The sequence below is a fragment of the Artemia franciscana genome, chromosome 14, assembly GCF_032884065.1.
Source record: "Artemia franciscana chromosome 14, ASM3288406v1, whole genome shotgun sequence".
In the NCBI taxonomy this organism is placed as follows: Eukaryota; Metazoa; Arthropoda; class Branchiopoda; order Anostraca; family Artemiidae; genus Artemia; species Artemia franciscana.
In genome coordinates, this window is record NC_088876.1 from 7579195 (window position 1) to 7592710 (window position 13516).

Below are 13516 nucleotides of genomic sequence, written 5' to 3' on the forward strand. Positions count from 1 at the left end.
CCCACCAAAGCTTTGCAATGGCACTCGACTTGCCGTAAAAAAACAATGGAAAACCTAATAGAGGCCACAATCTTGACAGGGCCTTTTGAGGGTGAGGCTGTTCTTATTCCTCGCATTCCCATGATTCCAACGGATCTGCCTTTTCAATTTAAAAGATTGCAATTCCCAATTCGATTAGCATTTGCAATCACCATTAACAAAGCTCAAGGTCAATCATTAGAAAAATGTGGTATAGATCTTAATACTGATTCTTTTTCCCATGGACAATTGTACGTTGCATGTTCGAGGGTCGGTAAACCTGACAATCTATTTATATGCAGCGACAATTGGACAGCGAAGAATGTTGTATATTCGCAAGTTTTACGCAGTTAATTTGTATTGCACCTATCTATCTATCTATCTATATAAAAACGAGTTGTGTGTATGCATGTTTGTTTGTTTGTAAAAAGAGCGTTTGCATATGACGTCATTATTAGTACATACGGCTTTGTATATGCACAGACAATGGGAAAGCCAAGAATGTTGTATATTCGCAATTTTTACGTAGTTTGAAACACATATATAAATCTATCTATATTCACAGGTGGGACACAGGGACACAACTACAATGGCGCGTAACTAATATGGCACGTAACGACTTACGCGCGCGGGGGGGCTTGGGGGGGCGCGAAGCGCCCCACCAACTAGGTGTAGGGGTGGCGCGAAGCGCCACCCCAACAGCTAGTATATATATATATATATATATATATATATATATATATATATATATATATATATATATATATATATATATATATATATATATATATATATATGATGAAACTATTTCTTTTCAGGGTCTTGGTCCCACTGTTTCCATAACTAGGCCTGTCTTTGATGTTAAGAAAAAGCCAAATCAGGTACGCTCTATTTTTCTAGTAAACTTCTTCACTAAAAGAAAACGAAACCGATAAAATATAATTTGCATTGGTGTTAATAGAAAACAAATCCTATTAGGCAATATTGGAAGCATGAACACATAACTTTCAAGTATGGAGTGGGGCAAAAAGAAACGAGTTTAAACATCTCATTCCCCAGGAGATGGCTGTAATTATTTTAGGTTTATATACTGATAACAAATAGTTAACTCTCTAGTTTCATTTTGTAGGGACTTGTTCATTACAAACAGTGTTTCAGTAACGGATGTAGCCAGGTGTCCCTCTATCCTATAAGTTAGAAGACCAATAAAAAAAAAAAAAAATTCCTTCGATGTAACCATAATTATGTAAGAGGATCTACTTAAGAATAGCTATTATTTCTATTGCTATTTCTATTTCTATTTCTATTTATTATTTCTATTTCTTATTATATTTCTATTTAGTAAATTTGAACATTTTTGATGTTTCTTTTATAAAATTGAAAAAATTAAGTAAATAGCGATAATTCACTTTATGGTTTTATTTTTGTTAAGCTGTTTTTCCCATTTTACTTTGTTTATTATACTTGTGTTTATTATATTTGTTTTTGCTTATTGTTTATTATACTTATTATACTATTTGTTTAATTATACTTGTTCACAATTAGTCTTAATTAAATAATTAAGAACAAGTCTCTTCAACTAAAAGTAAGCAGCAACATCAAAACTTAAAATGGATACAAGTTATTACTTGTATGAGGGGGGTTTTCCCCTCCTCAATACCTCATTCTTTATGCTAAAGTTTTTGAACTTTTAGAAAGGCCTATCATTCTAATTAAACAGCCCTTGTCTGTCAAGATTTGTTCTTAAAGAATTGAGATAAAACAAAAACTTTTTCATCATCATCATCGTTCAAAACAGGTGAATTATTTTGATTTACTTAATTTCGAAACAACATGGACTCATTAGGAACTAAATAAAAAAAAAATAGCTTGTTCACCTGAAAATAAGGAGCAACATAAACACTTAAAACGAACAGAAATTATTATCTGCATGAGGGAATCGCAAACTTTAAACTTTAAAATGAGGAATTAAAATGAGGGAATTAAAAACTTTAAAAAAAAACCTTTACTATTCTAATCAGACGGCCCTGTGATCCAGGAGTTATCCTTAAATATTTGGAACAAAAAGTTAGACTTTAGTCTAAACACCGAGGTATTGAGGAAGGAAAAATCCCCTTATAAACGTAATAATTTCTCTTCATTTTAATTTTTATGTTGCTCCTTACTATCAAGTGAAAATATTTGTTTTTATTTTATTCCTGTTGGTTTTTAAATAATGCTAGGAAATCTGGCTCCCCCGTTATGGAAAACTGCTTCCCCCACGGAAAATCCTTCCATTAAAAGTTATTCCTACGTAAACCCTCCCCGCCATGAAATTCCCCCAAAAATTTCATTCTAGCTGAGAATTACCCCGAAAAATTTCTTGTGGAAGATTCCGGGTGAAAAAACTTTCTTAGCGCACTTTCATTTGAAAAAGGCTTTAACTTCTGATTGTTTTTAAAATCAAGCCAGAAATCCTCTTCTCAGTGGGACGGTTTTCCTGCATATACCCCCCCCCCCTTCTGACCCCAACTAGAAAATTGATTGTACAGAAAATTCTTTCTGGAATATTTATCCCGTGAAAAAGTTCCTCATGGAGAATGTCTTCCGTAGAAGCTCTCCTTTCCACACAGAGAAATACTCTAGACCTTTCCAACCAATTAGTAATTTCCCTCCGGACAATTAATAGTGTATGCAGATGTACCAATGAGTTCGTAAAGAGACATTAAGACCATTAGCGGGTCTAGGGGCAAAGGGATCCCCCAAGATTTTCTCGGGTGCTCTCTTTTCTTTTTTCACTTTTTTAGAATAAATTTGTCAATTTGGTCAATTATTGGCACCTTTGTTCCATTGGGCCTCCCCCAATATTTTACTCTAGATCCACCCCTGAGTAAGACAGATAAAAAGAATTTCGCATAGGAGTTCTGGCAAATTTCTTCATTGTAAAGTCTCCCCTAAAAGGTTCATCCCTCGGAAACTTTCCTCTCACGGAAAATTCTCCTGTGGAAAATCCCACCAGAAATAAATTCACCCACCCCTCCCTGAAAAATCTCTGCATACTCCCAAATTACAGATACTATGCGTAAACAATGGGGAAATTACATAACTTATATATATTTCCCCAAGGGCTGTAGGAGGTAAACTAAAAAGGAAAAAAGAACGGGTGGAAATAGCGCTTGTTGCCCTCCAATCTTTTTAGTCAATTAAAAAGCGTACCAGAACTTTTAATTTCTGTTTGAGTAGCCCCTTAACTAAAATTGTACGACTATTGGTTTGATGCCATCACCCCTGTGAACAGAAGGAAATAAATCAAAACACATACGCCATCTTTCTTTGGGAAAAAGTACAAAATTCCATATTTTTATAGTTAGGAGCTTGAAGCTTCTACAATAGGATTCTGGGATGCGTTGAAGCTGTCATTTTAAAGTTTCATTAAGATTCCCTGGCTTCTAGGGAGGTTTTTCCCTTTTTTCTAGGGAGGTAATTTTCTCAGGCTCGCAGTTTTTGATAGGTAATAATAAACCTAATGAATATATTTGGAATCAGCATAATCAGTCGATTCTTTTAACATGTCTATTGATATCAAGATTCTGTTTTTTAGAGTTTCTTTTACTACTGAGCAGGATCGCTCCTTACTTACAGTTCGTTACTACAAACTGTTCAAAACTGGAATGATAGTAAGGATTAACTGCCATGATTTCACTTTATTGTTTCTTTCCTATGTAATTTGTATGTCTGAATGTACCAAGGATATTAAAAGTGAAATCTTGTGTCAGCAAAGCTTACTTTTGGTCAAGTTTTTATGTGACTGAAACTTTCATGTTAATTTTTATGTTAAACTTCAATTATTCTTTTTCCTATTTTTGTCATTTTGTGTTATTTCTTTTTCTCTTTATTATTTCTTTTTCCTTTTTTGTCATTTTGTGTTATTCTATGTTTACAGTAAAAAAATACATTAAACTAAAGCAATGGTAAAATAAAATATATAATTAAATAAAAAGAAAAAAATGGTAACGAGGAATATACATGAATTGTAACGCTCAGCCATTTTAGTTGCCGTATGTTTACATAGGGTTAACTTTTCCACGGCTGTTGGTACGGTCTAAATGTAAATATCAGGAAATTTTCTTGAAATCTGGTCTCAGTAAAGAAAATTGCATAGCAGATAAAAATAGATTTTTTTAACTTAATAAGCTCCTTGACAAAGTGATTAAAATTACGTATTTTAGCGTTAAAATACAGTTACGTAATTAAGCGATTTACGTTATTGCCTGTTCAAGCGAATTTTATTTCTCTGTAAGCCTAAAATTGTGTAAAACCATTATATGAGCTTAAGATTAATTTTTAACAGCTTCTGTTGCTTTTCAAAAAATGCAGACTAGGAGTAAAACTTCCTATTCAAAAATTTGTGCTGAAATGGCTAATGCCAAAGCAATAATTATTAATAGCTTCTAATCTAAAATAAGCTATTTATGTATCTATTTTCAGGAGCAGCAACTGTTAGGAATTGTTGGGACAGATATACCCATTTCAGAAATAGAAAGTATAATTTTAAAAAAGAAAATGAGCAAAAACGTTTACACCTTTGCACTATCTCCAAATGGTATGGTTCTTTATCATCCTAGCCTAGCAGATTACACAAACGTTCTTGAGGTTAGTGTTTTATCAGTTCTTCTAGTTCTTCATAGTTCTTCTTTTTACCACGTTTTACTTAACTAGCTGACCCTGTTGTATTCATTCAAAATTTGAGATATTCATTTCCATCCCTTCCTCTCATTCGGTTAAAAATTTGTGTACAGCGGTAGATATGGTCGTCTGGATTTAGGGACTTCTCTAATTCTTTCCATTGAAAGTAAGTAGCCCCTCGCTTGTCAAGAAACTTGTCTAAGGCATCCCGGATGATCAATGAATAATTGCGTAAATGATTTCTCTGGCCTTGAGTGTTAGTTTCGCAGTGATATAGCACTAAGGCACTCTTGGGGAACAATGAACTGTGAACAAACCTGGACAAGGCGATTCCAATGGTGAACTTAAAAACCAATGAAATCAGAACAAACTCGATAATGCGATTTTCTAAGGCACTCTTCAGGAACAATGAACTCTGAACAAGCCGGGACAAAGCGGTTCTATCTTTCTTGATAATATTGCCAAACATGTTTCGCAATGATTAAAGATGATGGCTAAGCACTTTCCAATTATTTCATAAGTATTTGAATCGCGGAGGAGTTTAACTGGCGACTCCTAAGGAGGTCAGTAGTATCCTATTAATTTGTTTGACCACGCCCGTAGGCACAACTCTTTTGTTTCTTAGTTGTTTAAAATCAAGAAGAAGGCTTGACGGTGATTCCCCTAGTGCTACTATATACCCAACTAAAGTCATTGATGGTGACATTTTTTCTATACTAATAGTCTGGTTTAGGAAACGAATGTCAGACCTGGGATTTCCTACGGTAATAAACAATACGTTAGTTTAAAAACACCCCTAATTATTAGCCATTCTTGAACTTTTGAATTCGATTCATGAACCTTCAATTATTTTGACACGTTCAGGGTGAGTAAATATCAATATCAAAACTAACAGAAGAATAAACACTGCCTTCAGGTGGCTTACGTAATTTGCCCTTGAGGCGGATCTTAATTATTTTTGATTCTGAACATATTTTTAGCTTCGAAGTTTCTCTATTTTCTTATGTCTTAAAATAACATCACCTATATACATAACAAAAGAAATTCACATCTGGTATTTTCAAAATACAAAATGAAAATGATTTACGTATGTTAGGTGTTTTTTTCTTTTAGAAAAATAATCTGTGTAGTGACATTTTTTATATATGGTCGTGTGGATTCACTTACTTCTCTACACCTTTTCATAGAAAGTAAGTAGCCCCACACTTATCAAGGTAATTCCCTAAGGCACTCTTGAGGATCAATTAACTCTTACGTAACTGATTTCTCTGGCCTTGAGTGTTATTTGCGTAACGATGTAGCCCTAAGGTACTTTGATGATCAATGAATTCAGAGTATGGGCCATGGTCAAGTTGTGTAACAAATTCTACCATTACTTTGCATGCAACAGATACTGAATTCTACGGGTTTTATGACTTTTCCCTGAGTGAGTTCCAACGATTTTACGACTCCTTCCCTATTCATAGGAGAAACACTATTGGAGTAAATGAACTGTTACTTTGTTTTTGGGAAATATATAATGGTAATGTGAAACTCTCTGATTCAACAGTACCTCAATAACTTTCAAAGAAGTTTGAAGTTTATGATTTGAATATATTGGTTTATGGAAGTCCTCTACTTGGGCAATTTTTGAATGCGTGTTTTTTTGCTCAGTATTTACTTCAGTGAATTATTATGCTATCACTGGCTTGTGAATCATAATATGCGTGTCTAAAATAGAGGCATATGAACTAGTTCGGCAAGACAACTTTTATTTTTCTTAATCTTTTTTGTAGTCTTTATTTTTTATTTTAGTATTTTTATTTAAATTTATCTGTCATCACCATGCCTAAATTGAGAGAATCGGTCATACGATCATTACTGCATGTTGTTAGTATCATCATAAGAATTTGACGTTTCGAAATGGCACTTATTTCGTTTCGTTCGTTCGGGATTAATAATGCTGCATATACACATATTATCATTGTTATTATTTTTTCAATAAAGGTATCTATTGATAAACTACCAAGGATACTCTTAGCGTTCACTGATTTTTTGATTTTCTATTTTGCCAGCAATTTCATTGTGTATTACCACGTTTTTTCTACTATACTTCATTGTTTTTGGTAAAAAGCCTTATTCACCTATTTAAGACTCTAGTACTCGACTTTTGAGCCTTATAGTAGTGAGAAAATCATGTTCACCAATAAACACAATCCAAAAATCATGTTCCCCAAAGATTTTATTTCATTTTAAGACATGAAAAAAGTTGGAAAAATATTTAGTTAAAAAAATACCCCCCTGAAAATTTGACTCCCATCTAAAAATATGATCCTCTCCACTCTTTCCCCTTGGAGGGGTTAAATATATTAGAGGCTAAAACTTTTTATAATAAACATGTTTATTACTAATAGAAAAACACATATATGCATAAAACATGTATTACTTTTTACCATTCATTACCCAATTGATGTGGTTCCTATTTATGCCATCAGTTTTGTTCTTCTTCTTAGAATGTCTAATACCCATATTCCAAGAAGGAATGTGTCTTGGAACACATTTTAGTTTTAGTTTTTTAGTTTTACTGCTGATGATGAACACTGTATATGTGTTCGAAATATCCAGTTAAATAATTTTATATCTATTCACTGTCAATAAAAAGGTATCATCCCTATTTTGAACTGTTTTACTTTCACTAAAAATTGTATCTCGTCCTCGGGCTTAAGCATCCTATACAGATATTTGAGGCACTCAAAATCTTCCAAATTGAATAGGGAAATGTTTTTCTCGCTCTTTTCAACTAAAGGTTTATCTCTCTGCACATTTCCTTGAACAAACAACGCTTCAATTCAAAAAAACTGCAAATTTCTTTTACCTTATCTTGAATATTATTCAGTTCCTTTCCTCCTTCATAGAACGGGGAATCACTCAATTATAAATCCCAATATGGTTCAATCCTCTTAACAAACTATTCTCTAAGTCTCTAATGTAGACATGTATCTTATAAATTACATTCTAGTGATAGCATGATAGTCAAAAATAGAACTAAACGAGAACTTCCTTAAACAAATATATTCACAATTTAAAACACAAAAATTAGAAACTTACTGATATACTCTTTACTCAGAGCGTTTTAAAATACTATCTTATATTTTTCAAAAATAAAGTAACAGTTCAGTGAATCCAAGAATTAAATAGCCGGGTATTTCCTATGGCTGGGAGAAGAGTAAAACCGTCTGAATTCGATGCGGGGAGGATTCAGAAAACCGAAAGAATCCTTTGTGGGGATGAATAATAAAATTTGTCGAATTCATTGCGGGGGGGGAGTCATGAAAATATCAGCATCTTTCCATACAAATGAAACGTGGAAGTTGTTACATAAATTAACTATAAAGCTTACTCTTAAGTTCATTGGCCCTTAATGTGCCTTAGGGCTGTATGATTTCACAACTAATACTCAAGGACAGAGAAATCCGTTCCGTAAGGTTTCATTGATCCTCAAGAGTACGTTAGGGAATGACCTTGACAAGTGTAGGGCTACTTGCTTTTTATTATGAGGGGTAGAGAAGTGAGCAAATCCAGAAGACCATATGAAAAAAATGTCACTACAAATATAATGTATCTAAAAGAGAGTCCCGACTTACATAAGTATATCATTTTTATTTTGTATTTTAAAATTATCACATATGCGTTTCATTTGTTATATGTATATCAAATGCCATTTAAATACACGAAAAAAGTAAAAATAATTAATATTTGCCTCAAGGTCTAAGTTCGTAACATACTTGAGGGCAGTATGTATGCTCTTTTCAGTTTTTGTATAATTCTTTGCTCGTCCCTGAAGGTCTGGGCTCAAAAATAAGCCATGGATTAAATTCAAAAGTTGAAGAATGGGTAGTAAGGAGGAGTGTTTTTCAAACTAAAGAAGATGCATGATATACAAATGAATCGTGATGCTTAGAATGCATTTCTAATAACATGGTAGCATCATTAAATTATTGGTTCAGTTGAGTGACATGTCGTTCAGTTACCATAGAAAGCCTCGGGACTCACTTTTGATTCTATACCACACAAATAATTCGTATATTAAATGAAAACTATTAAGAGACTAAAGAAAATGACATGATGATATCGTTCGGAAAGAAAATCTGTCGCCAGCTATAACTATAGTAAAAACATTGCCATCAATGACTTTACTTAGGTAGATGGCAGCACTGGGAAAATCGCTGTTAAAATTTTATCGTAATCTCAAGCCTCCAAGGAAGAAAAGAGTAGTGCCTATGGGTGTAGTCCAACGCATTAATGGTACACTATTCATTTTATTTAGTTTATAATTAATTAAGCTAATACCTGTTGGTTTTTGTCAATATGTTTCTAAGAACAATTTGTCAACATCGACTTGTTCATTCCGTCGTCCTTAGGAGTCTCCATTTCAAATCCTATGCCGATCAATTACATCTGAAATTATCAGAAGCTGCTTAGTCACTCTCTTTAATCATTACGCAATCTGTTTTGTAATAGAATCAAAAAAGGTAGAACCGTGTTGTCCGGGTTTATTCAGAGTTCGTTTTTCTCACGAGCGCCTCAGGAAATGTTTATTACCGGGTTTGCTCAGATTTCATTGGTTTTCCTGTACACCATTAAAATCGCCTTGTCAAGGTTTGTTCAGAGTTCATTGTTTCTCAAGAGTGCCTTAGGGCTATATCATTGCACAAATTACAATCTAGGCCAGAGAAATCAGTTACGCAAGAGTTCATTAGTCCTTAGGAGTACATTAGAGAATGACCTTGATAGACGAAGGGCTGCTTATTTTCTATGAAAAGGTGTACAGTGGCCCCTAAATCCAGAAAACCATATCTACTTACTGCTTTGCTTTATCTAAAAATATAATATTCTTATATATTTCAATCACAAAAATACTTATTAATATTATAGTTCAAAAATTAAAACATTTATGAAAATTTTAACCAAAGCTTCACCACTTGCTGTTTGGGCGTTTCCAATAGACAAAGCTTCTAAGCCTTCTTGCCTCTAACTTTTCTTCACATAGAGTAGTGTGTCCGGAAACTCAATGCATACCTAATATAGTATGTATTGAAGAACTAAATAGGCACAGTTTGCATAATTTAACACCAAACGAGTTAAATAAACACTATGATTTTTTAGTACCTTTTACGAATCGGCTGAAAAAGGGAAAATAAATTTTTGATTGCTAAAGAATGCTAAAGAATAACAACAAACTTAAAATAAACCACTAAAATGAATAATTTTAATAACTGGTATAATTTAATTTCGCGGAAAAAGAATACAATCTTGTTTTTTGTTCTTTCAAAATTTTTCAAAATGTTCCCGTGAAAGTTAATTTTTCGGCCGAATTAATTCAAAATTTACTCTTACCACCCTAGCTGTACTGCAGGGCCGACGCAGGAAAATGAGTAGTCAAGAAGCGTCGTTAATCTGATGCAATACTTAAAACATTTAAAGTCGATTTTAAAGTTCGTAGCTTTCTTTTTTTAAGATTGCTTCTCTTATATTTTACCATTCTCTTTTGTTTTTATTTCATTCTAAAAATTTATTAAATTTTGTAATAACATAAAGCCAAATCACCAATTAAGAACTAATAAGTGGCAAAACAATTATAACTTCATTTTCCAGAACATAAGGCACTATTTTTTTGAATCAATGCTTCAAATTTTTCAGCTAAATACTATATTCCGGTAAATTTAGCTGAAAATCTTAGCTAAGGTATCTAAGTATTAACAGTCTTTTAAACTTCATCTCCGGTTCTTTTAGCAGTGCTTATTGAATTATATTTTAGACGAGTTAATCAATATCGGAAAGTAAAAATTTATTTTTAGTACACTGGCTGATAAAGGAATATTTTTCCCTAAGCTGAAGAATATTATTAGAGTCCCCCATTTGAGTTGAAATCTACTGAAAATCACTTTCTACTACCATCCTGTTGACTTTAGTGTGCAGTGTATGCAGATCTCAACAAAAATAAATAATTAATGCTTCATATCCTTCTCATACTGCACGACAGTATATTCCCTCTTCCTTATGTAACGCAATTTGTTCCGTCTCAATTTGGTAGCACAGGACTTAGAAATCGAACGTAGCTATAGCAACATACTGCAAAGCTGATGCATGGGTCATAGTGATGAAAAAGTGTCGTTAATCCAAAAATATACAATAAATTTTATTCCAGCAATCATCATTTTGTTCTTGGTAAAAAAACAACAAGTTAAAAGATCAAGTTTAACTTCAAAGATCTATCCGTTTACAATTAAAACATTGTCCAATTATAGTTTCAGAACGATTATTTGTTGGCAAATAATTTTCAAACCTTTCTTTTTATAAATGAAACGAAAATGTATTGAAAAGGGCGAATTTTTCAATTAGACAGTGGAAGATTAAAGAAAAACGTTTTAATATATAAATGATAACAAAAGTCTGGAAAATTCCGCTCCATATCCCGAAGCCTTTATTCACAGAAAAATATAAAACTAGCCTAGAAAAAAATATTTAAGGAAAACTTAAAAAAATCGGAAACAAAAAGAAAAAACTCCCATTTAAGTAAACTTTGATCTTCCACGGTAGCAAGCAACCTAGTAAGAATGGTCAAGTCCAATACTACAAAATACAATAACCCGTAACTCCTGAAAATAGTGTCAGATCAAAACAAGAGGTACACTATTACAACAGTATTCTTCGAAACTACCTGTATAGGCAGCTTACTGCCCCTTTGCTTGAATAACGAGGAAGATATATTGGCTTGAAAAACAAGATAAGTTGCTTGAACTACGCTATCTGCATAATGGTATCTTTTTCTGTCTGTTCGACTGAGATAGCGGGGTACTGGGACAACATAGAGAGCTTTTTATTGGCTCATTCCAAAGGAAATTTCCAAATCTAGTGCCTGTTGCAAATAGAAAAATTAAATAGAATAAAGTTTTAACTAAAAATTGTGTTTTTCATGTATAAGATTTATGAATGACATCATAATCGTAGTTTGTTGTATTTAAAGACGATCATTAGAAGGATAAACCATTGCATATATTGGACTTAGTTAGTTCTCTGATTCTCTGAGGTGTGCCTCTTTCTATTCCAAAGAAAAAAAAGCCCTAAGCTTTTCCCTGCTCGTTATCAGGGTTTAAGTGATGGATCGGTCAATAGTTCTTTATAATTTTGTACGATCAATAGAAGAACTAACCTTTGCATATAATGGATTTGGGTTGCAGTGGTAGCCAACAGCCTAATAAGAGACGATCATTTTATATTAAAAGACAATCATTAGTAGATCGAACCTTTGCATATATTGGAGTTAGTTAGCTGCCTATTCTTACTATTCCAAAAAGCCTTTTGGTTTTCCTGTGCGTAATTATATTAAAGAATGAGCCATTGCAAATGGCTCTTTCAAATGAACATACAAGAGATCGGTATAGTTACTTTATAAATGGGGATTGTGTTATCTATTTTGGAGCGGTAGCTAGCAACCTAGTAAGAGACGATCACGTAAAACCTAGCAAAAAGTACAATTAACAGCAAAACCTAGTCCTTAGTAAAAACTACAATAACCCATAACTACTAAAAATATAGCCATATCAAAACAAGAAGTACACAATTATACCACCTTGTCCAAATCCCAGTATAGGAAACTTACCGTCCCTTTGCTTGAACAATAAAGAAAATATATTGGCTTGAAAATCGAGAAAAGTGGCTGAAACCACGCTATTCTGCATAGAAGGCATCTTATTTCCTCCCGATTTTTTTCTCCGCAACTAACAGTAAAGGTAAAAAAAAGGTAAAGGATACGGCATTAGACTTTACAGTCCCTACCGGTGGTGCTAATCTCCGTTTCTTAGCCTTTCAGCCAGGAAGTGCAAACGCCCCGCTCTTTACGCTAAAGTTTGACTATTTCTTTTAACTCTACTTTTTAAAACAGTAAAAAAACTTTAGCGTAAAGAGCGGGTTGTTGAAGAGGAAGCAGCCCCTTTCATATACGAAGTAGTTTCTGTTCGTTTTAAGTTTTAATGCCGCTCCTTACTTTCCGTTAAAAACTTGTTTCAATGCATGTTTTGATTTTGGCTCTCCGCAGATGAATAATGAAAACGAAATTTGCATATTATTTATTTTTTGGCTATATAGCTTTCTCATAGTTTTGATCGAATGATTTTGAGAAAAATGAGCGGGAGAGGAGGCCTAGTTGCCCTCCGGTTTTTTGGTTACCTACAAAGGCAACTAGAACTTTTAATTTTTTACAAATGTTTTTATTAGTAAAAGATATACGTAATTTACAAATTAGCTTACGTAACGAACCTCTGTATTCTCATGTTTTTATTACGTACATGAGGGGGTTCACCCCAATTTTGTCCCAATTTCTTAAGAATGACCCGTGAATCACAAACTGAAACTACAAAGGGAACTGAATAAAAATTATGAGATTATGGGGGGGAGATCGTAGTTATTTCGTCTTATTGAGACGCAAATTTGAATAATCAATCTAGTAAGGCGATTCCAGGGCGAGGGCCTTTAATATGAAGTTTGTTTCAAGATACTACTTGAATGTTTTACAATTACCACTACGAGTTTCTTTTAGGATCCCTTGTTGTTCGACATTTTGGATTTGGAGCCTGATAACCCCGAAATTGAGTTTATAAGGAAAGAAATGATTGACAGACAATCTGGATCCAAGGTCGTCGATGTTCCTTTTTTTTCAGGGGACTATGCGTACAGAGAAAGACGAACATACCATTACCGCCCTATCGGAAATTCTACGTACAGGTAAAATCGAATAGCCGTAAAATTGTGTTGGTTTATAATACTTTGATCATTAAAATTCTGTTTCTTTGTG

General features: G+C 33.4%; 1 protein-coding gene and 1 long non-coding RNA gene across 2 annotated transcripts in view; one reads left to right on the forward strand and one right to left on the reverse strand.

The window, feature by feature from the left end:
* The window catches only part of LOC136035268 (uncharacterized), a 278010-nt gene that overhangs the window by 12451 nt on the left and 252043 nt on the right, over positions 1–13516 (reverse strand). The gene's annotated exons all lie outside the window — the stretch shown is intronic.
* Positions 832–13516, forward strand: part of LOC136035267 (voltage-dependent calcium channel subunit alpha-2/delta-1-like) — a 47353-nt gene continuing 34668 nt past the window's right edge. The window contains exons 1-3 of the mRNA XM_065716943.1: positions 832–899; positions 4486–4650; positions 13262–13446. Of these exons, the coding sequence (XP_065573015.1) occupies positions 4561–4650; positions 13262–13446 (275 nt within the window). The 5' untranslated portion in view covers positions 832–899; positions 4486–4560. The remainder of the gene's footprint in view (positions 900–4485; positions 4651–13261; positions 13447–13516) is intronic.